General features: G+C 37.1%; 1 protein-coding gene across 2 annotated transcripts in view; it reads right to left on the reverse strand.

Annotated features, from left to right (window-relative positions):
- The window catches only part of SPTLC3 (serine palmitoyltransferase long chain base subunit 3), a 168,212-nt gene that overhangs the window by 42,777 nt on the left and 102,544 nt on the right, over positions 1 to 22,891 (reverse strand). For both annotated transcript variants that reach the window (XM_075147712.1, XM_075147713.1), the window contains 3 exons: positions 10,837 to 11,028; positions 9,071 to 9,225; positions 7,972 to 8,120 (listed from right to left, as the gene is read on the reverse strand). In XM_075147712.1, coding sequence (XP_075003813.1) covers positions 7,972 to 8,120; positions 9,071 to 9,225; positions 10,837 to 11,028 — 496 coding nt within the window. The remainder of the gene's footprint in view (positions 1 to 7,971; positions 8,121 to 9,070; positions 9,226 to 10,836; positions 11,029 to 22,891) is intronic.

Raw genomic sequence — 22,891 nt, forward strand, 5'->3', positions numbered from 1 at the left:
GTTATGGAAAGTAAAATCAAAGATCTTATCAAAAGTTGACTTTCACAATGTTAGCCACCTCCACAGATTCCCATACTTTTCAAAGCAAATCCCCTCCTTTTCAAAATCCAATGACCCAGTTTCCTCCATTAACTTGCCACTGCACTCTGGGGACAGAGAACATGAAGTACCCTGTGCTTTGGCAGGCTTTCATAGGTTTACTCATGCTCTTGGGTTGAAAGTCACTGTCAGTCTACTAGACAGATGAAGCTTGAAAATGCACTTTCCATGGTGCACACAGTTCATTATTTAGCTTTGACCCTTTCAGCTTGGACAAAGTGGTTTACGCCACCGGTTAGTCTGCCCAATACAGTCTTTCAGGTTCTTATGTGATAATGACTTGTACTGGTTAAACTGCCAACACTGGCAACAGTATCCTTTAATAGAATTTTTCGTTCGGAATTCTGAGATCCAAAGACGACAGGAAAATACCTGCTTGCTCCAAGTTAAACAAAAGCTGGAGGAGTGAACTGATACAAGCAACAGGTCATTGAAAGAAAAAACAGATTCTCATAAAAGCCACTTCCACATATGAACGGCAACTGGGAATCTATGGATCACTCATGTGACTCACCAAGGTGAATAAGAACTATTACTCTATGAAAATGATGGTTTGTTAGAGGTATCCTTAGAAGGGTGGGGAACAGAACAAAACACCTAAACTTCCCTGCCACATTTGAAAATTAAGGTCACAAACTCACTCTGGTAAGATATTTGTCAGAGATGAAAAAATAATATTACTAAAACACATATATACTTTTACAAAAGCAAGATTGGATGAATTATTACTAGAAAGGTGAAGAAACAGAAGACGTAGAAAGTGTGTTTTTTATCCATTCTACAAGAGTGGATGATGCAGATGGTATCACTGTCCTACAGAGGCCACTACAAAAGCAAAGCCTAAACTTGTAGAACAGTACATATTGGCAAGAGAGAGGGAGAGAAGCTCATAGTAATGTTATGTAGTTGCCTCATTTAACACTGCATGTGCATAAAAGAGCCCCGAAAGAAGTGGGTTTTGAGGAAGCATTTGAAAGAAAGGAAATGCTCAAGTTTTCTTAATGTTGCTACCAGCCGACACAGCTTTCATACCACAAAGATGCTGCAGCTATTATAGATATAATAATGTACCTGTGTAACTTACTAATTCTCAGAAAAGAGTAGATTAATTTTAACAAAACTTCCTGTTTAATTTAGATCTTGCAGTTTTGTTTGCTTTTTTGCTTTATAAAAACACAAGGCTAAAATTTACAGTTGAAATCCAACCCCTTCAAGCCAAAGACTGGATAGTAGTGTCTTAAATGTCTAAATAATTGCATTTACATTATATATTGGAGATATTTTAGGTTTTAAACAGGTCACACAACCCTCAGTTACTCCTGATGCCTTCAGTTCCACCTGCCAGAAGATGGACTGTCCAGAGCTTAATGCTTTGCAAAGCATACTTTTACAATGGTGAAATACCACGAACAAACTTGAGCCTTTGATTGTAAGTTGGATCAGTTATTTATGAGAGGGAAGGCACAAAAAGGAAAATCATGTTAGCAGGAGATGACAAAGAAGGAAAATTCCTCTTATGAACTGTTTCCTAATTTACACCCTATCAGAAAGTAGCCAAGATTATGAAATATATAATCACACACTAATTCTCATTTATGTGGCTGTATTTCTCCTTAAGCTCCTACTTGGAAACCGTAAATTATGGGAACTTTAGTTCTTTATCTCTTTCTCCTAACTGAAAAATGGACTATTTATTTCTGTTTGTACAGTACTGAGTTTAAAACGAGCCCTGCCCTAATTAAAACTTTGAAGTGGTATAAAAGAAAGAATGGTCAAATAACTATTTTTACCTTCTTGAAATGCTGCTAGAAATCCATATTAGGCATTAAAACCTAACAGAAGGAAGTGAAGGGGCTGGAACTACTTTTGTAGTTTAAATGTTGGCACAGGTTGTCAGATCTGCTTTTCAGAAATCAGATCACAATCAAATACAAAAAATCCTCAAACAAACAAAAAGCCCTACAACTGAGTGCAAGCTAGGTGTTAAAAGGTAATCTCATAACCATGCCCTCCAGAATGAATCACCCTGCAAGCGTTCTGTGCAGGCTCCATCTTGTCTTTTGGTCCAAGACATAATCACAGGAGAAGGATTTCAAAAGGCAGGAATCCTGCTTGGCTGCTTAAATAGCACTAATGATACATTTGCTCCTGTTACTCACGTATATCATCTCCATAAGGAATAATGGTGAGTTAGATAAATAGAGCATTGGAACTACCAGCTGCTCATGTGACAGCCCTGTCACCGCCCTGGCGCTAAGCCTAGGAGCGTTCAGGGCATGATAATCTGCCTTATTTTAAAAAAAGTGTAACATTACTGATTTTATTATCATCTGCAATCAGCAAGCAGGAAACAGCGTTAAATAACCATTTGCATATTTCTCCCTTAATAATTTTAAGCTATGTTGCTTAGAAAAGGCTGACTATAAACATGACAGGGTGGGCTCAGACAAAAGGCTTGTGAGCCTGCCTCCAACAGTAGCCAACTCCCACTCCAGCCATTAAAATACATTGACTTGCATGGGAAAAAAGGACTTCACATTCAAGTTGTCACTCTTTTCACTATATAGAGGGAATATATGCTATTTCAAATTTATTTAGATTCCTATTTGTCAGCATTTTTATTAAGCTAAAAAAATAACACTTTTGAGACGAAGATTAAAACAAGTAAAACATAAATAAAACATAGTATAGAGATTTTTTGGGGGTAGTTTACATGAAATACCCTAACATTCTGAGTACTCCAGTTACCTGAATAGCTGGTTTCCAGTTACTTAAATCCTTCAACATTTAAGAATTATTGTCTCAGACTCAACATTTATTCCTGGAAAACAAAACTTCTTGCTTTTTCATGCCCCGATTACTTTCTTGACTTATAATGAACTAGCCAAAGAAATTTAAAAAATTAACTTTTTCTCAACCTGCAGGAGAGATTGCTGCTGACAAAAGCTGTTTTAATTTAAATTACACCCATGGTCAGTTTTGCCAGATACGGCAGGTGCAGATCTCTCCGTATCCTCCCTTGACACCTCACACAGTTAATGCAGCATCTTTTCCTCTGGCTTGCCATTAATTTAAGCTTGCCATTATCTGATGTGCTCAGAATGCTCTTACCATTCTAGGTGAATGGTCCTATTGTTCCTCCCAGCCTGTCCCTCTGACCAAGAGAGTCTTCATTCTACATCTCCAGCTGCTCCGAAATTTTTTGAAGGATCTTGCTTTTGCTTAAATTTTTGCTGCCAAGATCCTTCAGGGACTACTTCCATCACAGGTACCGCACAGAACTGAAAAGTCTTTCACCTCTAAGCAGACCATGATATCAGTGTTTTTTGCCTTCTGCCTACCGTCTCAATCACTTTCACACATTCACCCAAGCTACCGCTCTTAGAAGAAATGCCCCAAGCATATGTGCAACTCTTTCTTGTTGATCTCTTTTAAGTATCTTCCCTTAATGTCTTTTTAATCTTAGTGTCCTCAGAAACACTGAAAACAGACAGGTTACTGCTTCATTAGTTCCTTACACGCTACCTCTATCGTAAATATTGCCCAACTTTATAAAAATATGAGTATGTGCACTTTCCTGATTCAAGCCAAATTTGTACGATGATTTGCTAGTCCGTATGTCCAGTATTAATGATTGTACAGCAATGGCCATAGGCATATAAGTAATAACATAAATTAATACTAAACAACTAATTACATAAAATAATGCTAAACAACTAGCATTAGATGCACTGCACCACACAAAAGGTCCCTTTTGCTGATAATCCTTCATCTGACAGTGGTCTTGTATCGATGTCTGGGGAAGAATGAAAGCAGGACTAACATATATATAGTAGTATCCCAGCTTCTAACTAATTTCAGCATAAGGACATCCTGAATCAGATAATAGTTTTGGTATTTCTAGTAACTATCAATGACCTCTCCTATGTATGTGGCCAGAGTCCTCTAGAACGCAAGGGAGTGTAAAGTTTTAGCACCTGCAACCTTCTTTGCAATGAGTTCCTCGGGTCTGCCAGCCTCCAGTGTTAAGAGCTGCCTCCCGTATTTAGATGGAAACCTTCTACTAACTTCATACAATGCGCTGTAGATCTTGTAGTGGAAGAGACAATGAACAGCCAACCCTGACCACTCTTCCACGCCACACATAATTTTGAAGATTTCTCCAATTTCCCCCTTTAGGTTCTTTTTGAGCCAGATGACAGGCATTTCTGACAGCTGAAAACAACTAGCTCAACAGTTCTTCACTCAGAAGCTGTTTGAGGCCTTCGATGATCCTTGTTGCCTTTCTCTGACACTTTCCAGTTCTGCTAAATGTTTTTGACCAGAACTGCACAGAGTACTCACGATGACAGCAAACCACAGCTTTATGCAGTAGCATACTGAGGTTCTATGATTGGCTTTCTGTTCACTTCCTAATAATTTCTAGTATTTGATTTGCTTTCTGACCACTGAACAATAAGCTAATGCTTTCACGGAACTACCACTTATAACCCCAAGATCTGCTCCTAAGGGATAATAGTTAGCGTAGTCTTAAAAAAAAAGAAAATATATTTCTTTCAGATTGAAAGTCCCACAAAAGCCTCAGGAATGTATCTTAAATGACTGTCATGCTAAGAAAGTGATTTTTTATTATTATAATTTAAAAAGAGCATGGAATTAAAAATGGAGTGAAAAGCCTTAAATGTTTTTATGGAGGACAAGTCTAGAAAGACCAGTCACTGTTTTTATCAGTTTACTATGCTTTTGTGCTTAAACAGAAATGTCTGTTCAAGTGGCATGTGTGTTATTATTTTAGAGAAAGCATGAGCAGGGCTTCACAGTTCTCAGTGAAGTTAATTTCTGAACTACGTTTACACACAGTCTTAAGTTACTTTTCTGGGAATGTAGAACAACTGTTCTACATTTAGCAAGGTTTAGCTTCACTAAGATTCCTTAATAAAACACAGTTTTGTAAAGATATAAACTACCATGTTAAAACATCCATATGAACTTATTCTGAGAGCAAACTACCTGCAACAACATTCTGATATCACAGCATTTTATACCCACTCCACAGTCTGCACAGTTATACGAGGAGGAGTTTAGGCAGAAGACCACAAAGGACAGTTTTACCATCATGTATTCTTTCAAACATTCACTCGCATTAATTTTATTTGTTTCTTTGTTTTCCCCTCTCTCTGAAATCTTCTCAAAGTAGTGGAATAATCCTTCTTAAAGAGAGAGACCTATCACTGCTTTGAGAGAGATCTTGGTAAAACCCTGAACATGCCAGACACTTAAATGCACGTAAGCAGAACAGTACTTTCAAAGTCAATGAGCTTGAAATTATAAATATGTTCAAGCACTCTCTTGGATTAGGACCCTACAGGCAATTTATAGCCTTGGCTCCTACAGCTCACTGCATTTTTTTACTTCCAACCACTTTAGCTCAGCCACACAATGACAACAAAAGTTTTGAAATGCTATCTGCCCAGGAACAAAACCATTCTGTTCTATTTTTCTAAGATGAAGATGGCAAATGATAGTTAAAAAAGGTAAGACCTTTCACACAGACACTTCCCTATCTCTCTCTTGAAAGTATATGTGTATATATATTTAACTCGGACAGAATTTTTCAAATCTGCTCAACTGCGAACCAGAATAGAGCTGAAGCAACACAAGAGGGTAAAGGAAAAAGAGAAGAGGGTATCCACACTACTAAGAAGAAGCTATTTTCCTTGGGTTGTTTATACAGTTCTTGGTGGTTGTTGTGGTTTAACCCGGCAGGCAGCCAAATACCGCACAGCCGCTCGGCTCTCTCCCCACTCCCCCACAGTGGGATGGGGGAGAGAATCGGGGAAAAAAAAGTAAAATTCATGGATTGAGATAAAGACAGTTTAATAGAACAGAAAAGGAAGGGAAAATAATAATAATAATAACAACAACAACAACGATAGAATATACCAAATAAGTGATGCACAATGCAATTGCTCACCACCTGCCGAGCAATGCCCAATTTCCCTCCCAGCTTCTTACGCACCTGGCAAAGCGTGGGAAGCTGAAAAGTCCTTGATTAGTGTAAGCACTACTTAGCAACAACTAAAAACATCAGTGTGTTACCAACATTCTTCTGATACTAAATCCAAAACACAGCACTAGGAAGAAATTTAACTCTATCCCAGCAGAAACCAGGACAGCAGTAGACAGGCGCCAACAAAGCCAGGGCCAATGAAGTAACCATTGCTCAGAGTTGCTCTGTGGAGCAACCTCTCTCTCTGCTGACTACACAAGCACAGGCTCTCTGTTAGCTGCCTAGGACGAAATGCTATGACTGCTCATCCACACCATCTAAGCCAGCTCTTGACACCCTGCTTTCCTATTTTAATAAGTCTTGATGTCCAAGGTGCTCTCTGAAATTCACTCCCTAAAAGACTGATACTGACAAGACTTGTACAGTGTTCTTTATTTGTAGCCCATTCTTGCATTGTGAATAATCTGAATGAACTTCATAGGACTATTTGTTGTGAAAGCCATTAGAATGGATCTAAAACTTTGCTCAATCTATCAAGATAATTTTGAGTACTGCACAGGAGTTCAGATGAAGAGAAAGTCCTAGAAATCTGTATACATTGGGTCTCAAAACAGACTAGATGAAGTTAACTAATAAAATTTTTAATATTTGAAGACAGAATCAATCTTTTCATAAGTTTTTTTTTTGACAATAAATCAAAGTTATTCAAGTCTTCCACATAAAAAATTCCGCAAAAGATAAAGAATGAGGAACACCAGGCATATTCTTTGATGTACTGAAAACAACTTGAAATGTTCTCAGACAAAATAGAATCCAAGAGAAAAAGACACAGAGAAATGTTCCTTCAATACCTTAGATGACTAGTAATGGTGACCACTTTCAAGCATGCAATTCAGGTTAAACAATATATTGCAGTCACCAGATGGGTCACCTACAAAAAGAAAGTAGGGTCAATCTGTAAACCCCTTCTGGGTGGTGTCACTGACATTATTTAGCAAACGAAACCATGATGACAAGATAAGAAGCAGATGACAAGGTTTGCATTATTTTTTTGTCTGGAAATGAGACTTTAAATAAAAAAACAAATGAAATACAATATTTTTTCAATAAGATTTCTGGAGGAAAGGAGTTTGCTTTGAGAGATACAAAAAGAAAATTTTTCACACTGCTGGATTGGGCGGGGGGAAGTCTATAAAAGACTTCTCCATGCTGGGAAGCCTACCTTTTTTTTCTTTTGATAGCTCCCAAGAAAGATAAATCCTGAAGAGAAACCTCCCCTTGAATTTCTATGGCTTGAAATTGTTTTCTCTGAAATGCAGGCTGATTGCACCTGCAATCAGGAATTAGGAATGCAAGGCTTTGTGTAAAAATATACAATTAAAGATAACACTACATGCAGCCTACGAACCAAAAAAGCAAACAAATCATAAAAGACATATAAACCAAAAAAGTCAGATAGAGCCTTCCTGAATTTATTCCTTAGAGGCACACCAGAAATTTCTATGTTGTGCCCATTAACGTCTCATATAAATCTGTCATGCAATTAAATTTGCCCCAGAACAATTCTTGAAGTTTCAATGTTTATTTTACTTCTTTTAAAAAATAAGTCTATTAATTCTATCATTAAAAATCCCAGGCCATTATATGACACATTTGTTTTTGCTTTTCCAAAAATCAGTAACATTTTTCCTTTTAAAAAAATCCTTATGTGATAATGAATAAAACGCAGCATCACTTTTAGTAGTGAAACAAGTAATTGTTGATGTGACTAAAATTCTCTAAGTGTCCAATTTCTTCAAGATATCTGTAAGAAAAAGCATATAGTTATAGAAACTTTGGTGGCCATCTAGCTGCTTACTCACCCATTTCCTGTCTGGTACTGCAGATTCCTGTCCCATATTTTTGTAACTCTATGGTCACAGTTTTCAAAGCATTAACATCTGTTTCTGCAAAGCCGAGGTAGTTATAAGAACCCATATTGATTACATTCTTGATAGTCCTTCCTGTAAACCTATAATTAAAGCAAATTTTAAAGAACAGTGCAACTTTCCCTCCAACCCCAAACAAAAAGAAAAGAAAAAACGCAAAAAATTTTCCCACCAAATTTTGTTCCATTGTCAAATTCCTATTTGGGAATTTACAATCCTCATACTTTAACGCCCCAAAAGTTTTTCCAGTCTTTCTCTTTTCCTGACTAAATACTGCTTCTTGCTCAGAATGTTTTCCAGATTCCAAGCTGTAGATGGCAACATATTGGTATTAGGTGAAAGGGTGCTTTTATGGATTTAAATAAACCAACCTAAAGTCTTTAGGACTTTATTTAAGGAACAACTTATAGTCACTATTTTTTCAAGCAAATTGTCAACAGCTTCCACAAAGTCATCACTGTTCACTGATGGAGGAACATGAGGAAAATGTTGTGGGGAAACACTATGGTACATTCTCAATAAGCTGAAATATAGTCAACCTACACATTGTCTATGTGGTGAATTTCCATATCTATTTAATTCAGTAACAGTTGTGATACACTGAAATCTTCAAGCTGTAAACTGCTTAAAACTCACTGCCAAAGGCTCACTATGTAAGTAAGAAGCCACATTTATGCAATGCAAGAAATTACGATTCAAATCCTAACCAAGTGATACAACAAATTTCGTTGTAATATTCTGACTAAAGGTCTGTTGTTATAAATGAAGTGTCAGTGGTCTTACTTGTGCTGACACAGCCAAACAAAACCCATTTGTGATAAAGTTCAGTCCCTTCCATACTGCATTTCCAAACAATGTTCAGAAGAAAGAGGACAAATTGCCAGCACAGTACTGATTTCAGAAAAAAAAAATATGCTGATGTATATTAGTCGAGGATCTAGGTATGAAGGGCTAGATGCAAATTTCTGTGCTTTGCAGATGTACCAGGAGTATTCTTATAAAGCTGACAGCTGCAGACTGTAAGCTGACTCACCTAAATGTCCAGTTGTAATCATCCGTAACGCGTTCCATGAGGTCAAACTGTGGCCCTGGGACACTGCAAATTGGACGATTCCAGTTATCCCGTATTCTCATATAGAGATTTCTGGTGTAAAAGTTCTCAAAATCTTGATAAAGTGGCACAAAATCCTGGTTTGAAAACATGCACAGGGTTATATTGCTAGGAAAATGTCTCCTCCTGTACCCAAGTCATTCCCATTAAAAAGGAAAAACTGAGTCATTAGTAAACAGAGAGCTATAACAGTCACATGTTCCTATGTCACAAACAACTCCAAACAGCAAATATCTTACTTTAATTCCTTTGAAATACAATGTTGGCTTTTTTAGAGGGTGGGGTTTTTTTCTTGGTGTTTTGGGGTTTTTTTGTTGTTTTTTTTTTTTTTTTTTAATGGTCAACAAGTTGGCCTAATTCTCCAGTCCAACATTTGGAAAGCTGAAAATGGAAGAACTCATGATTCTTTCACTTGCAGAAACCAAATGCTTCAAATTGAGCACTTTGCTATGTGTAGAGCAGATTGCAAAACTAGGATAAACAACTCATCATATTTCATGAAATGCTGGATGCATTAGATTAAAGCTAGTCCAATGTAATTGATCTGGGTATTATTGGCCTAGGCTGGACATGCAAACAGCCAGTTAAGACAACTAGTTTAGTTGACAATTAATTTCTATCTATGGATTTTACTTGGAAATTAAGTTAAAAGGAAGGCATGGAATCTAAACAAAGTTTTATATGAAACAGCAGTATAGCCATATTAAACACTGGATACAAGAAACTGATAAAATAACATGGCATGTAGTTACATATGTGGGAGACTGGAGAATTAAATGAACAAATAATCCATGGTGGATGGCAAAAAGATTTAACTGGCATGTCTGGAATCAAAATAGTTCAACAAATGGCCATATCATGAAGTGAACTGAAAAAGATATTCCATGAGAATGCTAATAAAAAGACTGCACCATGATATTTCATTAAGTTGTGCATGCATCTTTGAAAAGCCAAAACAGGAAACAATTTCGGGAATTTTTTTTTAAGAGGAACAGTAACACTATTCGCATTTTTCCTCCATTATGCCAGGTGTTATTGTAAATGATGGCTCAAATTGCACAGAGAAGGAGGAGCAACAAAAAAATCTAAACAAAGTTAGAAGGCAATTGAGCTTGCTGAGGTGCAAGTTTCACTTAGAACTATGTGGGATGAAAAAATTTCTAAGTCAGGACTCACAAGAATTCAGTCTACATTCACTTTGTGCTGGGACAATGATTCCTGAGCGCTTCGTGACCAGCAGTTCAGCAAACATAAGTCAGCAATTGCAAAGATGTTAGCACTGCCTGTTGCTATGAAGGACAAAGTAAGACAGCCAGATGGGACAAAGAAAAATTGGGGTTTAAGAGATTTGGAGAGATGATATATTTAACAATAAGGCATTTCTGAGTTTTCTTTTTCTGTGGATTGACCTAATACACTGAGATTCTATTTTGCTGAGAATATTCTGACACTCTTAGAACAAGATGAACATCTCTCTGGGTGAAAATTATGATTTTACATATATATAGATACATATTGATACACATGTGTTTAACTATACTGCAGTGCGTATCGTTCGTCTCATCCCCATGCAATGTTCTTCTCTAAGATGAAAGTTGGCTGCCTTGTTACTTCAGTAGGTTATTGTACATAATTTGCAAGCAGGGGAAAACTCAGCTGTGGATACATAATGTCGTTTTCATACATACTTTTTGTTGTTCTCTCTCTGCAGCAATGTTACGTTTTTCTAGTCCCCAGGCTCTCATAAAATCTCGCAGGTAGCCAAATATTGTTCCCACTCCAAAACCCAGGAAAGTAAGAACAGCAACATACATTGGTGCCTGTTCAAAGTGCTCAATAAATGCTTTTTTGTAGAGAGTTCCATTTGTTATGCCATTCTTCTGAAAATATAGAACAGAAACTTGTGATTAATACATTTCATCTCATCAAAGCTTAGATCTTAGACCTCGAGGCAAATCTTTTTCTCTGATATGCCACAAATTATGAGAGGCATTTACACCTCACACTGTATCAGCTGATGCAACCTATACCTGAAGAGGAGGACCTTTAACACTGCAGTTGTTACTGACCACTACAAGTATCTTCCATTTTCTCTCCTCTCCACCAATGTCCTCAATTGCAGGTGTCTTCAATACCACTCCCTTGTCTATTTTGAAACATGTGAAACTTATGAAGGATTGGCAACATACTATTGTGTAATTGGACAATTATTTCAAAGGTGATTAAATGGAAACCACAATACTCTGTTCTCGCAAGACAGAGCTATAAAAAGGGAAGGGCAGCATTAAAAACTCACCTACACTGTGCCTGACTCTGCTTCTGGAAGTCTTGTGTAACCCATTGCAGCAGCTAACCTAGATACAACAAATCCTGTCTAAAATAGGGCACCTTTACCATGATGTTCTTCAGATCTGAGGAAGTATTCAAAACAGCTATGATCCCAGCCTTCTATTTCTGTTCTAATTTCACAAATGGTTTTAATCATATTTTCAGTGACCTCTTCCATACCTCTAAGGGTACTTAAAAAAAAAAAAAGAAAAAAAAAAAGAAGAGAGACGCACAGACACCCTGCTTGTTGGAATCAGTGACCCTATCGTGAGCAACTTCTATAAATTTACAACCATGTGTGGAAAAAATATTTTGTCTTGAAAATATTCTAAAATTTCCGTTTTCAAATTAAAGAAGGTAAGCAATCTTCTCAAACCAACTTATATTCAGTAGGCTTATCAGATTATTCCTTGGAAGAGAGACAACTCCCTTATTTCTGCAAAATATGATGGCATTTATAATTACTGTCTAGTAACAACCAATCTGCCAATTCAAAAATAACAAAATGTAATCCAGAAAAAATAGTGCCCTCTGTGGAAAGAAAAAAAAAAAAGACACAAGAGACAGATTTTTGAGCCTATTGTAAAGCAACACTACCAATATATGAAGAAATACCATTAATACATTGCTGCCTGTGGGATAGATTAACTAAAAAAAGTAGATTATCTATTTATGTAATGCAGCAAGCTGAAATAGAATAATCATATTAAGAACAACTGCAGATTCACTGTACTTGTCAGACCTAGAGTATTATTGATCTGCATACTGCATTAAAATGCCTTTATCATCAAAAGATTTTGATTTCAGTAGTAACTTGCTGTCTCCAATCCTAGATTCACAAAGTTTTCTTGGGAGAGAAAGAAAAAAAAAAAGAAAAGATAGAATATAAAGATTTTGAAGAAAACTCAAAAAGGAAAAAAATTGCAGGCAGGGCTGAACAGAAACACATTTAGACTTTGGAAAGACTTATTGCCCTGTGAGGGAGAAGGAATGCAGGGCTGGCTCTCACCATGTGAGGGTAGATCTTTGAAGCAATGCTACACATGCACTCCTACCTCAAGCTAATTGCTCTTTTAGGGCAACCTATTTACCATGAAAAACATTTTATGAGGATGAGTTAAATACATGGTCAAGTCATATTTCACATAAGCCACAACAGCTGTGTGCACACAGCGACAAGATACAGTATTTCATCAAGGATTAAGCTCAGTCATTAAATTACCTTACATTTGCCATGGGCTAAGAGCATACTTCTGGTCATCTATGGCAATTCAATTGACATTGTAGCTTGTCAAGCTGTGATGATGTGATAATGCACCTGAGCCCAGAGGAGAGAATTGGCATGATGCTTCTGTTTATCAATTTTATTAAGAAACACTTCGTTGTCATATATCTTATTGTTAAGGGAATAGGGAAGCTCAAATCAGACTCCTGCATTGCAAAACTCTTTTTCCGCAATAAAACCTTTCTGTTGTGGAACTCTCGTTTCAGCTGCTGCTGTTTTATGCAGTCAGTATGGCATATGTATTTAAACATGTAACCATTGTCACCTACTATCCTTAATACAAACAGCTAGTAGTAAACAGCACCAATACTAGTAAAGTACTAGGAATGCGGATTCAGACTCCACATTCTCCAGTCTATGAATGATGAAAACCAAGAATCTTCAAATAGGCTAAGGTTAGTACAAGGCTGGGAAAATAAATTCAAAAAAATACAGTGACATCTTGTCTAAAAACTAAAGTGAGGAAAACAAAGAGCATCTCATCCATCCCTAGAGTTCCACAAAAAAGTAGAGAAAGAGTCTCAGGAGTGGAATAACCAAAACAAGTAGATTTGCTGCTTCTGGAGAGCAGTAATGTGGATGCTTTTGTGCACTCTAAATCCAAGCATTGGGGTACGGGTGACTGACTGAACGTCATGAGAAAGTTCAACAATTTCAGCCAATCTAAACGGTCAGTGAATGAATGGTTAATTGTCATTTTGCATTACATTACTGTTGACTTTTTACACGTTAACATAAAGTTTTACTTGAGAAGAAAGAGGTGGAATTGGAGACTGTGCATGTAAAGCACCTAGGCAGTGAAGATAGATGTAACTAAGCTGTTGCTGGCACCAAAATCAAATACAGCAGATCTCCTACAAATCAGAGATCACTACTTACACTAGTTATACACTGGGTGCTCTGCTGAATTGTACGCTCACAAGTATATTATTATGTGTAATAACACCTGTAGTAGACAGTACATTTTCTAGCTCCATACCTCAACTGTAGCAATCCTAAGTAGCAGATGATTAGGCAAAGACTCTAAAAACAAAAATAGAGAATGATATTTCCTCAGTATATCCTCCCAACTTCCAGCAATTGGTGGCTTTGAGATTTCATGAGCCTGAGATTGTGTTATCGCATTTAATAGTCATCAGGGGATAACTATGAATTTGCTCATCATTTTTGAACCCACAAATACTGTGGAAATGAATTGTGAATTTTGATAATTGATTTAATCTGCAAAAAAAGATTTTCCTTTTTTTATTATAAAATTGCCTGATAAGTTCATTTGCCAATTTACTTTGACCATTGTTGTCTGTTCAGCTTTCCTATTCAACCAATTACACAACTCATAATTTTCTGTACTTAAATAACTTCTGCCTCTCCACTTGTCTCTTCGCAAGCTGAAGAATCTTAATCTATTTAATTCTAGTTTAGTGTACTTGTCCTTACACAGATTTAAAAAAAAAAAAAAAAAAAAAAAAAATCTATATTTTAATGCTCAACTTTCTCTTCACTCTGCAAAGTTCAATAATACCTTTTTGAGATGCAGGGGAAGGAAATTAAAATTGCATACAACACCTTGAGGGCACAGTATACATCTGCAAATGATGCTTTGTCTTGTTTTCTGTTAAGACTGTTTACAGACTGTTTTTAAAGACTGTTAACATTTTATTTGCCTTCTTGCCACAGTTCACAGTTTCAGAAATATCTCTTGTGATTACAATATATCCTTCCTCAGTTGCAATAAATACCTAATTTATTTAAATAGCACACTGCTATTTGTGCATTCTTAGGATCATTCCCCCTCCACTTCATTCACTGTTTTTTATTTAGTGACCTGCAATTTTGTCTACTGTTTTATCAGCACTACACACTACCAACGAGAACTTTCTGCAATGCTTGCTGTCCAGAGATAATTTTTCACTACCCTGAAGAATTCAGTATTGTCAAGACATATTGCCACCTATTTCTCCTCACCCCTTTTTCCAAACCATTGGTGAAAATGTGAGAGAGCACAGGTCCACTAAGAGATCCCTGGGGGACTCCGTTCCCTGCATCTCCCTGGTCACTTTTTCAAAAATCGTATCTTATTTGTAACCGCCCATTTCTCCAGCAAAAAGGTCAACTTACGCAGCAGCCCAGAGTTACTCAGCAATTTTATGTTTGGCTTCCTTTAAAAATCTTGAGTAAATACCCTTTGTGATATGCTAATCCACATTTTATTGCCTCGTTTTAAAAATTCTGCTGGCATTCCAAATCAAAATTGTTTCTCAGTAGTCTGCCACAGAGTAAGTATACTTTCCAGGCACAAATGCAAGGAATCTATGAATGCAGTGTAAAGACATCCAATGCAGAAAGATAAAATTCAAAATGAATGGATGTTTTGCCATGGAGTTTGACAAATCTAGGATTTTATTGACTTCCTGGAAACCAAAAGCGCAATCAGGATATGGAACTTCTGTGTGTTGAGTTTCTGCTTAGCTTATTAGATCATGCTGTCTTGTACTCTTTTGATACCAAAGGCCACACTGGCAGCTCAGCCTCCTAAGTCTGTAGCACATAGTTATAGAGAACCCATGTCAACAGATTTGACAGTGGCCTTAAACCACAGCTGCAAATTGGTTTCCGGTAAGACACTCACAGCAAAAGAATTCCTGGACAAGATTTTGATGCCAAGGAAGTCAACAGGAATGATGCCACTGCAGTAAAGTCAGCTTTAAGTGCAATACCTCTTAGATCCCCATACTCTGTAGTTATCCAGAGCATTTTGAAACTCTCCCCTAATGAAGAATCCCCTCCTAAATGCCTTCAATTTTTAAAATGGAGAAATTATCCAATTATGTATGCAACAACTCTAACAGTGCTATTAGAATGGGCATCAGTATAAAATACTGAATATAATGGACACACGATCTTAATCAAAATAGCTTGCTCTAATAATAATGTAAACTAACCTCAAAGTCTATTAAGCACGCTCCTGGCAACACCTTTATAAGGAATAGTTACAAAACATGATATTTGCATTAGCAAAGAAAAAGAAAAGATAGCTATGCAATAGCATGAATAATACTTAAATATTTATTTTATACTACCCTTAAAGTGAGGAGAGAAATTTTCATTGCATTTAGGTCCTGCAGCCTCTGGAATAGTGCTAGTTGGCACGAGCCAGATTTGTATCAAGGGGAGAGCTAAGAATTGAACAGCATGGACATACTGTCACAGTACTAAACCTGTGTGCTGGCCTTGATTAATTTACTGGCAAAGAGGTAACCGCCTATGCTGGTGTAAGTTAGGACTCAACCTGTGTGAGTGAGTTGTGTCAAGGAAGCTGAGACCTGAGAACTCACGTTTTCATGCAAGTCTGTTCTGTAGAGACAACAAACTCTAAAGAAATCCAGAAATACCAATCTGCTGTTTGAAACCTCTCCTTAATTAAATATTTTTTGAGCTATTATGACCACTTCCAATACAGCAGCAGTAGCTGCAGACAGCTATATCCTTGAAATAAAACTACTGGGAAAATAATAAAGTCTTTGTCTTTAAATATAAGTTCCTCGCTAGGAATAAAATCTGACACAGAAGCTGATGAAACTTTATTTTACTCTCCCTCAGTTTAAGAAGACAGTTTCATCTGTTTCTGGATCAGATTTTATCATGTTGTTGCATACGACCTATTAAAAAAGCAACGTAAGCTGACTGATCTACATAAAGATACGTATATGAAGAGACAGGTGTTGAAAACTTTGAACCAAGTGATAGCCATGTTTGCTTAATACCTGCCAGATTTCAACATGAAATCAAGTGAGGACACTGCATTGCTACAGCTAAAAACTGACGGGAGAACAGGCTGATAATCACTGATACAACATCTGATTGCTTGCAGATGGTTTGGTTCTACACAGATGTTTCCTCCCTAACATTAGAAGAAAAGCATCTGGGACAAGACCCTAAATGTAGGTGATTTTAGATGTCCTAAGATGCGTGAGTCAGACACATGGGGATGACAGGACCTATAGAAGCCCGTATCCTTCTGGAGCAGAAGCTGAAGATGGGGTACTACAGGGTCCCATTTTAGCCGCGAGAAGGGTATGGTCTAGCTGAATCCCACTCAGAACTTGCCACTGGATAGTCACAGTTTGAAGTGGCTAGTGTGTAATTCTGTCCCCTATGGATCATTATCACCAGAAGGCTGGGTCTTAAAGAATAAAACTGTCAGGTTCTATGCAAACCCACAAGGTTGACTACCATAATTATTATGTTTTCGCAAAACCACCATTCCTAGACACTGGGGGATTCTTAATGATTGTATGCAGTCCCCAGGAAAAGAAAAAAGGAAATTGAAATTATGAAAACCAGAAGTTTCCCATAATGAATATACTATTGACACAAATTGAGATTACTTCACAAATCTCTTCAGTTACTGGCAATGATATCCTTTACTTTAAGTATGTGGTTTCTTTTCTCTTACAACACATTTCAGATCTTACAGGCTCAAGTTTCTAAAACGTAAACCAAAAATGGCTACATGGGGAATTCATAGCTTACTGAACTATACAGACAAGACTTAAATTAAAAATAGTTGTGAAACTTATATGTCTAGAAGGTGCTAAAATGAAGGTCGCAGCCTCTTGTAATGTGACAAAGCCACAAGAAAGTATAATCTTCACACAACACGAACTATAAATAGCAACCAAGCCAAAAAAACTTTAGTTCTTATTACTGTGCGTCTGCAGAATCCTTGTTTAGACTGATTATTGATTTCTGCTGAAGTTTCAAGAAAAAATATATACCTGGTAGTAAGGCAATCGATAAGGACTAAGAGTAAACTTTCCAAGACTGTCCAGAAGGTTTAGGAAATATAAGACACCTTCAGAATAACTTCGGAATCCATGTGCTATTGAACTTGCCAGAGATTTAGAATTTACCAACTCAGGAAGTCTGAAACAGGAGGTCCCTGTAAACAGTATTAACTGCTGCTTGTTCTGTTCTGCTACTTGAGGTTTGTACAAAGATTGGGTCCTTCCACCACACTTTTCACAAGCACCAGGAAATGGCTTTTGATTTGTTAATCAACTGTCATCTAACTACTGACTAAAAACTTGCAGCCTCTCTGTACAAATTCGTGGCAACATACTACAGGCAAATACCAACAAAGGTATGAAAAGACAGGATCTTCACCTTCTAGACTTGCATTATTTTTTCAGTCAAGCACAAGTAAAACTCCAACATATTCACCTTGTAATAAATTCTTTCAGCACCAAATAATCAAGTCCTGCAATGCCGTCTGTGATACTAATACTATGAAAATACAGATGTGAAGTACAAACACATTAGAAATATACTGTTAAATAGAAATAGGAAAACAATACCCTTATTATATAATTTTCAGACTAACACTTTACTCTGATGCTAAAATAATACTTTTGAGTGCAACATAGCAGGTTGGAAGGATGCAGAAAACTTGCTCATAAATAACGTTCAGGAAGAAAAGAAATTGGTTAAAGTCTAGAGACAGCAGTGGCAAGAGGTCGAAACTAGAACAAAGATGAACTTGGAAGGTGCACATTTCATTGTCTTAGTTTTGTAAGTTTTTATGCAGATATTTATATTAATTCGAGAAGTCTCTTAGCCTGGTATGTCAGGATATGAATTTCTAGCCCTGCACTTAGAAGTGACGTGCATTCTGGCATCAACAAATGTTTATTTGCAACTGTTAAGTAAACTTTCTACTGTGTGCAATTTTCACAAAACCTATACATCAGCACATGTTTTCATCTGGTATGAATTTAGTCCAGCAAGTAGAACTGCACATTGCAGAACGGTCATACTACTGTATCTCTCAAAAGAAAAGCCACATACATCTCTGTACAGCACAGAGGCTTAGAGTCATGCGCACAGACTCGGGACAAATGCCAGTAGCAAACCATGAAAATGCAATGTGATAATGGGGACAAAAAACTAGGAAAACACTACTTTGTGTACGTTTCAGAAATTGCAATATAAACCGTAACAGATACTATCCAATACCAACCAACTAAGGCACTTACATCAAACAGTGCACGGGAGTACAGCATAGTAAACTCTTCTCCCAATGGCTTTACATCTGTACGTTGCAAGCAATAGCAAGAAACACCAGAAAGAGAAAGGAATATGTATGCCTGATACAGCTATTACTCTGTTTGCCATTACTCCCAGAAAATTCAAAGTGGAATTCAAAATTCAACTCAACATAACTAGGAAGGCATGAGGGCAAAGATGGAGCTTAATAATTTCAAATTATTAGAGACAAAACAATGAATTCACTACCCAGAGAGATACTTACAAACACCAAAAGGTATTTCCTAACCTTACAGCAATTAGAGTAGAAAGCCAGGCATGTTGAATCAGACAAAAGAACCGGATGAAACGCCTAGGTTACAGCAAACCTTCATAGTTCATGGCATCAAGTTGCAGCAAGTGTTTGCTATTATTTCCAAAGCTTATAGTAAGCTGCAAGATTTACACTGGCCACACCAGAATATGTCCTGATTGTTCAAATCCTATGGCTTTGGCTTTAAGAATAAACAAACAAACAAAAAAGATGATGATGAAGTGATATCATTTCAAAGGCTGCCTGCACATCACTGGTGATGATCTACTAATACAGGAAATTTCTTCCAGAAGTGATTTAGCATTTAGAAATTCATCCTATGGATCTCATATACATTTTTGATAAGAAACTAATATTTGTTGGGATTAAGACTGTAACTGAATGGAAAGATACTTGAGATGATCTAACCAGACTGTTAGTGATTTTGTCCAGTGTGGATTCTGAGCTAAAATCTACATGAAGCAATCCACCAACTCAATATCCCACATAGTGACTTCGTAAAGAACAGCAGAAAATGTTTTAACTAGCACCAGATTGTTCTCCCTGTAAAATTCCCTTATGAAGAAAACGCTATAGGTGAACAGACAGATCTTAAGCACTAACTTGCATAACTGAATCATCATTGGATCATTCCCATCATATAGTACAGCTTCAGACAGAGCCAGGATTATGCACAGGTGACAAATGGAAACAATTTAATAATGAGACACATATCCCCTATCAGAATGGATGTGACTTTCCTGGATCATGCCAAATACATGACAAGCTTCAATCTTAATGTGTTAAAACTTCAGAAACAGTCTCAGGCCATCATTGGTTCCTGAGATGACAGCACCAGTTTTCATGAAGACTTCTGGAAGGCATAATACGTCAGGTCCCTTGTTAAAGGATCACAAATATAATTTAAAGCATTCATACTTCCTACCTGACAGTTGCATATCATTAGAATAATTTGCACATTATTCTAATTATTCTGAGAGTTATGCACAGGTTAAATTGAAACAGTGTGCCCTCCAAGACATTCCTATTATTGTAAGGAGTAACGTATCATATTTCAGAAAGGTGACGACAGAGAAAATCATTGCCAATTTTGTTAATGCAATCAGAGTCTTAGCTGGATTTATGCTATCTCTTCCAAGGTAATTGACTACTTTTAAATGATATTTACATACAGATCTCTTGGCATACCATGGACAGAGAGGAAAGCGAGAGATATGAAATACCAAAATAAAAAAATTATCATTTTAATAATGGGGAAAGCAGAATTTCTCAAGAACAGCTGGGAAAGAGTCAATCAGGATTTGTGTTGCTAGTTTTACAGGTGGGGGAATTAAAAACTCAGTAGGAAGATGACCATCTGCGTAGACAAGGTCCTTATCTGAGCTACAATAGGGCTTAAGCATCAAAAAAGAGCCCTAGAGGAAAAAAAACATTCAGAATAAACTCACTTATTGTATGGCACATAGGTTTTTAGGATAGAAGAATTCGAGGAACATGAGAGAGACAGGCATCCTATAAATGTGCCAATATTCTCAGCACACCACAGTGGGAACGAAGTTGAGAAAATGAGTAGCTTTACACGTTCAAACACAAGAGAAGCTGTCTTAAGCAAGACGACAGGAATTCATTTAAACAATAGTTAGGCAACTTGGCAGCAGTGCCCATGGCATAATTAAAGTCAGATGGACTATACCAAAGCCAGCATCAGAACTGGCATACGTGATCAAATCAGTGCACCATTTAATTCAACAACATGACAAAGGCTGCAACCCACCTATCCTCAAATTACGTTGCTAGAACCCCAGAAAGTTTACAGAGTAACCTGGATTCACCAACTTGTGCCCTAATGCAGAAAAGCTATATATTTTAACAGATGACAACCAATTACTTACTTTAGATTTTTTTTTCCACCTAAAACTCTACAGAAACAGTAACATACTTCTCTAGCTATTTTTTGTTTGGAAAATATCAAGAAAAGGTAGTTTCAATCTTTTATGATTAAATAATGCCCAACTCTATACCTATGAGGAACTCACAGGTGGATTCCTCTAGGATCCCAGAGGTGGTACAACAGTTCTGCAAGAGGCTGTCTCTTCCCACTAATTTAAATTTCTGCCGTGTACAATTGGAAAAGATGACTTGGGCCTTGATGACTTCTTAATGTCTATTTAATTGTAATGACATTCATTAACCATTATTAAATTGGCTATTCCATCTTAGAGGTCAAAACAAAATAATTGTATTCTACTTCAATTGCTTGAAGATTAATAAAAAAGAATCTAGAAATAAATTGTTACGTGATTTTTTTTTTTTAGTACATCATACATTCAAATACTCTTTATAAGTTGTTCCAGTAATTATGTAAGTCATAACACTGAAGATGAGAATGGCTGGCTTTCTCTCATCTGAACCTTCTGTAACTATCAGGTTTGTAGAAATCACCCTTAAATAAATGCTCTCCTCAGGTTTTATAGCAGTCTAGATATAGACAAAAAGGAAATTCCTCACCCCACCATGTACTAATTTTCATCACTAGATCCACATTACCTAGAGGCAAACACCTAGAGGCTGTGGTTCTCGGCTGAAAAGACAGGATGAGGAAAAAGAAGCACACCAGAAATTCAAGAGACAGAAATCAGGTGCAAGAATACTGAGGGAAAGGGGTGACTGAAGCATGCTTTGTTGGTTCAGCTAAGGAAGACACCTTTTCTAAGGCGCAGCGAGAAGCAAAAAATCAGTTGAGTTAGCCTTTGGAGTTGAACAATTTTAATCTGTTTTCTAAGAAAGCAATGGCTTATGCCCTCATGTTACCCCTCTGTCTGCAAGTACCCCTCTAGTAGCTTTTGAGCTCATAGACCAATTTCAATCAAATCTGATGGAAGAATAGAGGTCTTCAAGATATGAACTTTCCTGAAAGCTTCAGGAAAATCTGACCTTAATAGTGCAAAGAGATCCAAATCCACGTACTGAAGGAAAGACAGCAATAACTTGGCTCCTTAGCATTCTTGGAGTGAACTACATAAGCACAAGTGTAATGACCCACAAGCCAGCATCTACATAGCTCTGAACAAGGTTCAGCACATTCTCTCTCTCGCCCATCTGGAAAGTGAGGACATGGTAGGCAAGCTGGGATGTTCTGGGGTGGTAGAAGATGCTGGACACAGGCTTCATTAGATCCATTACTCATGAAAAAAAAAAATTGTGGACATTTCGCAAGCCTTTGTCTTACTTCCAATATTATTTCTTCCAACATTGCTGTGGGGCAAATTACAAAAACAACACTCAAAACATTGCTGCACCTTGGAAGTAGTTTAAGTAGACATTAGGGTATCTTAACTCAAAATTTTCATTTATACTGATCATAAAATGGTAGAAATCAAGGGACTTAGGAAAAGCAGGAAATGGAACAGCAGAATAACAGATTTCAGGAGAGCACAACTGTACTCAGAAACAGCAGGCAACTCTATAGGAAGCAATATTAAAGCTAAAAGGAGTTAGAAAAAACCCCAGCCATCTCTTAAGAAAATAATGTTAAGGGCAAAAGGGCAAACCACTCTAGTGCTACTAGGCAGTATGCAGGTCTCAGCTGAAGTACTCCATCCAGCTTTGGGCAATGCTTTTTGAGAAAGAAGAGGTGATACAAATGGAGAGATCTGGGAAGAGAAGCATAAAGTCTGGTCAAGTAAGTTATGAGGAAAGAATGAAAGAATTTGAATTATCTAGTCTAAAGAGAAGAGAAAACCCTAAGACTGGCAGCCTAAGAGTCTTCCAA

This window comes from Calonectris borealis, chromosome 3 (genome assembly GCF_964195595.1).
Source record: "Calonectris borealis chromosome 3, bCalBor7.hap1.2, whole genome shotgun sequence".
NCBI classification, from domain to species: domain Eukaryota; kingdom Metazoa; phylum Chordata; class Aves; order Procellariiformes; family Procellariidae; genus Calonectris; species Calonectris borealis.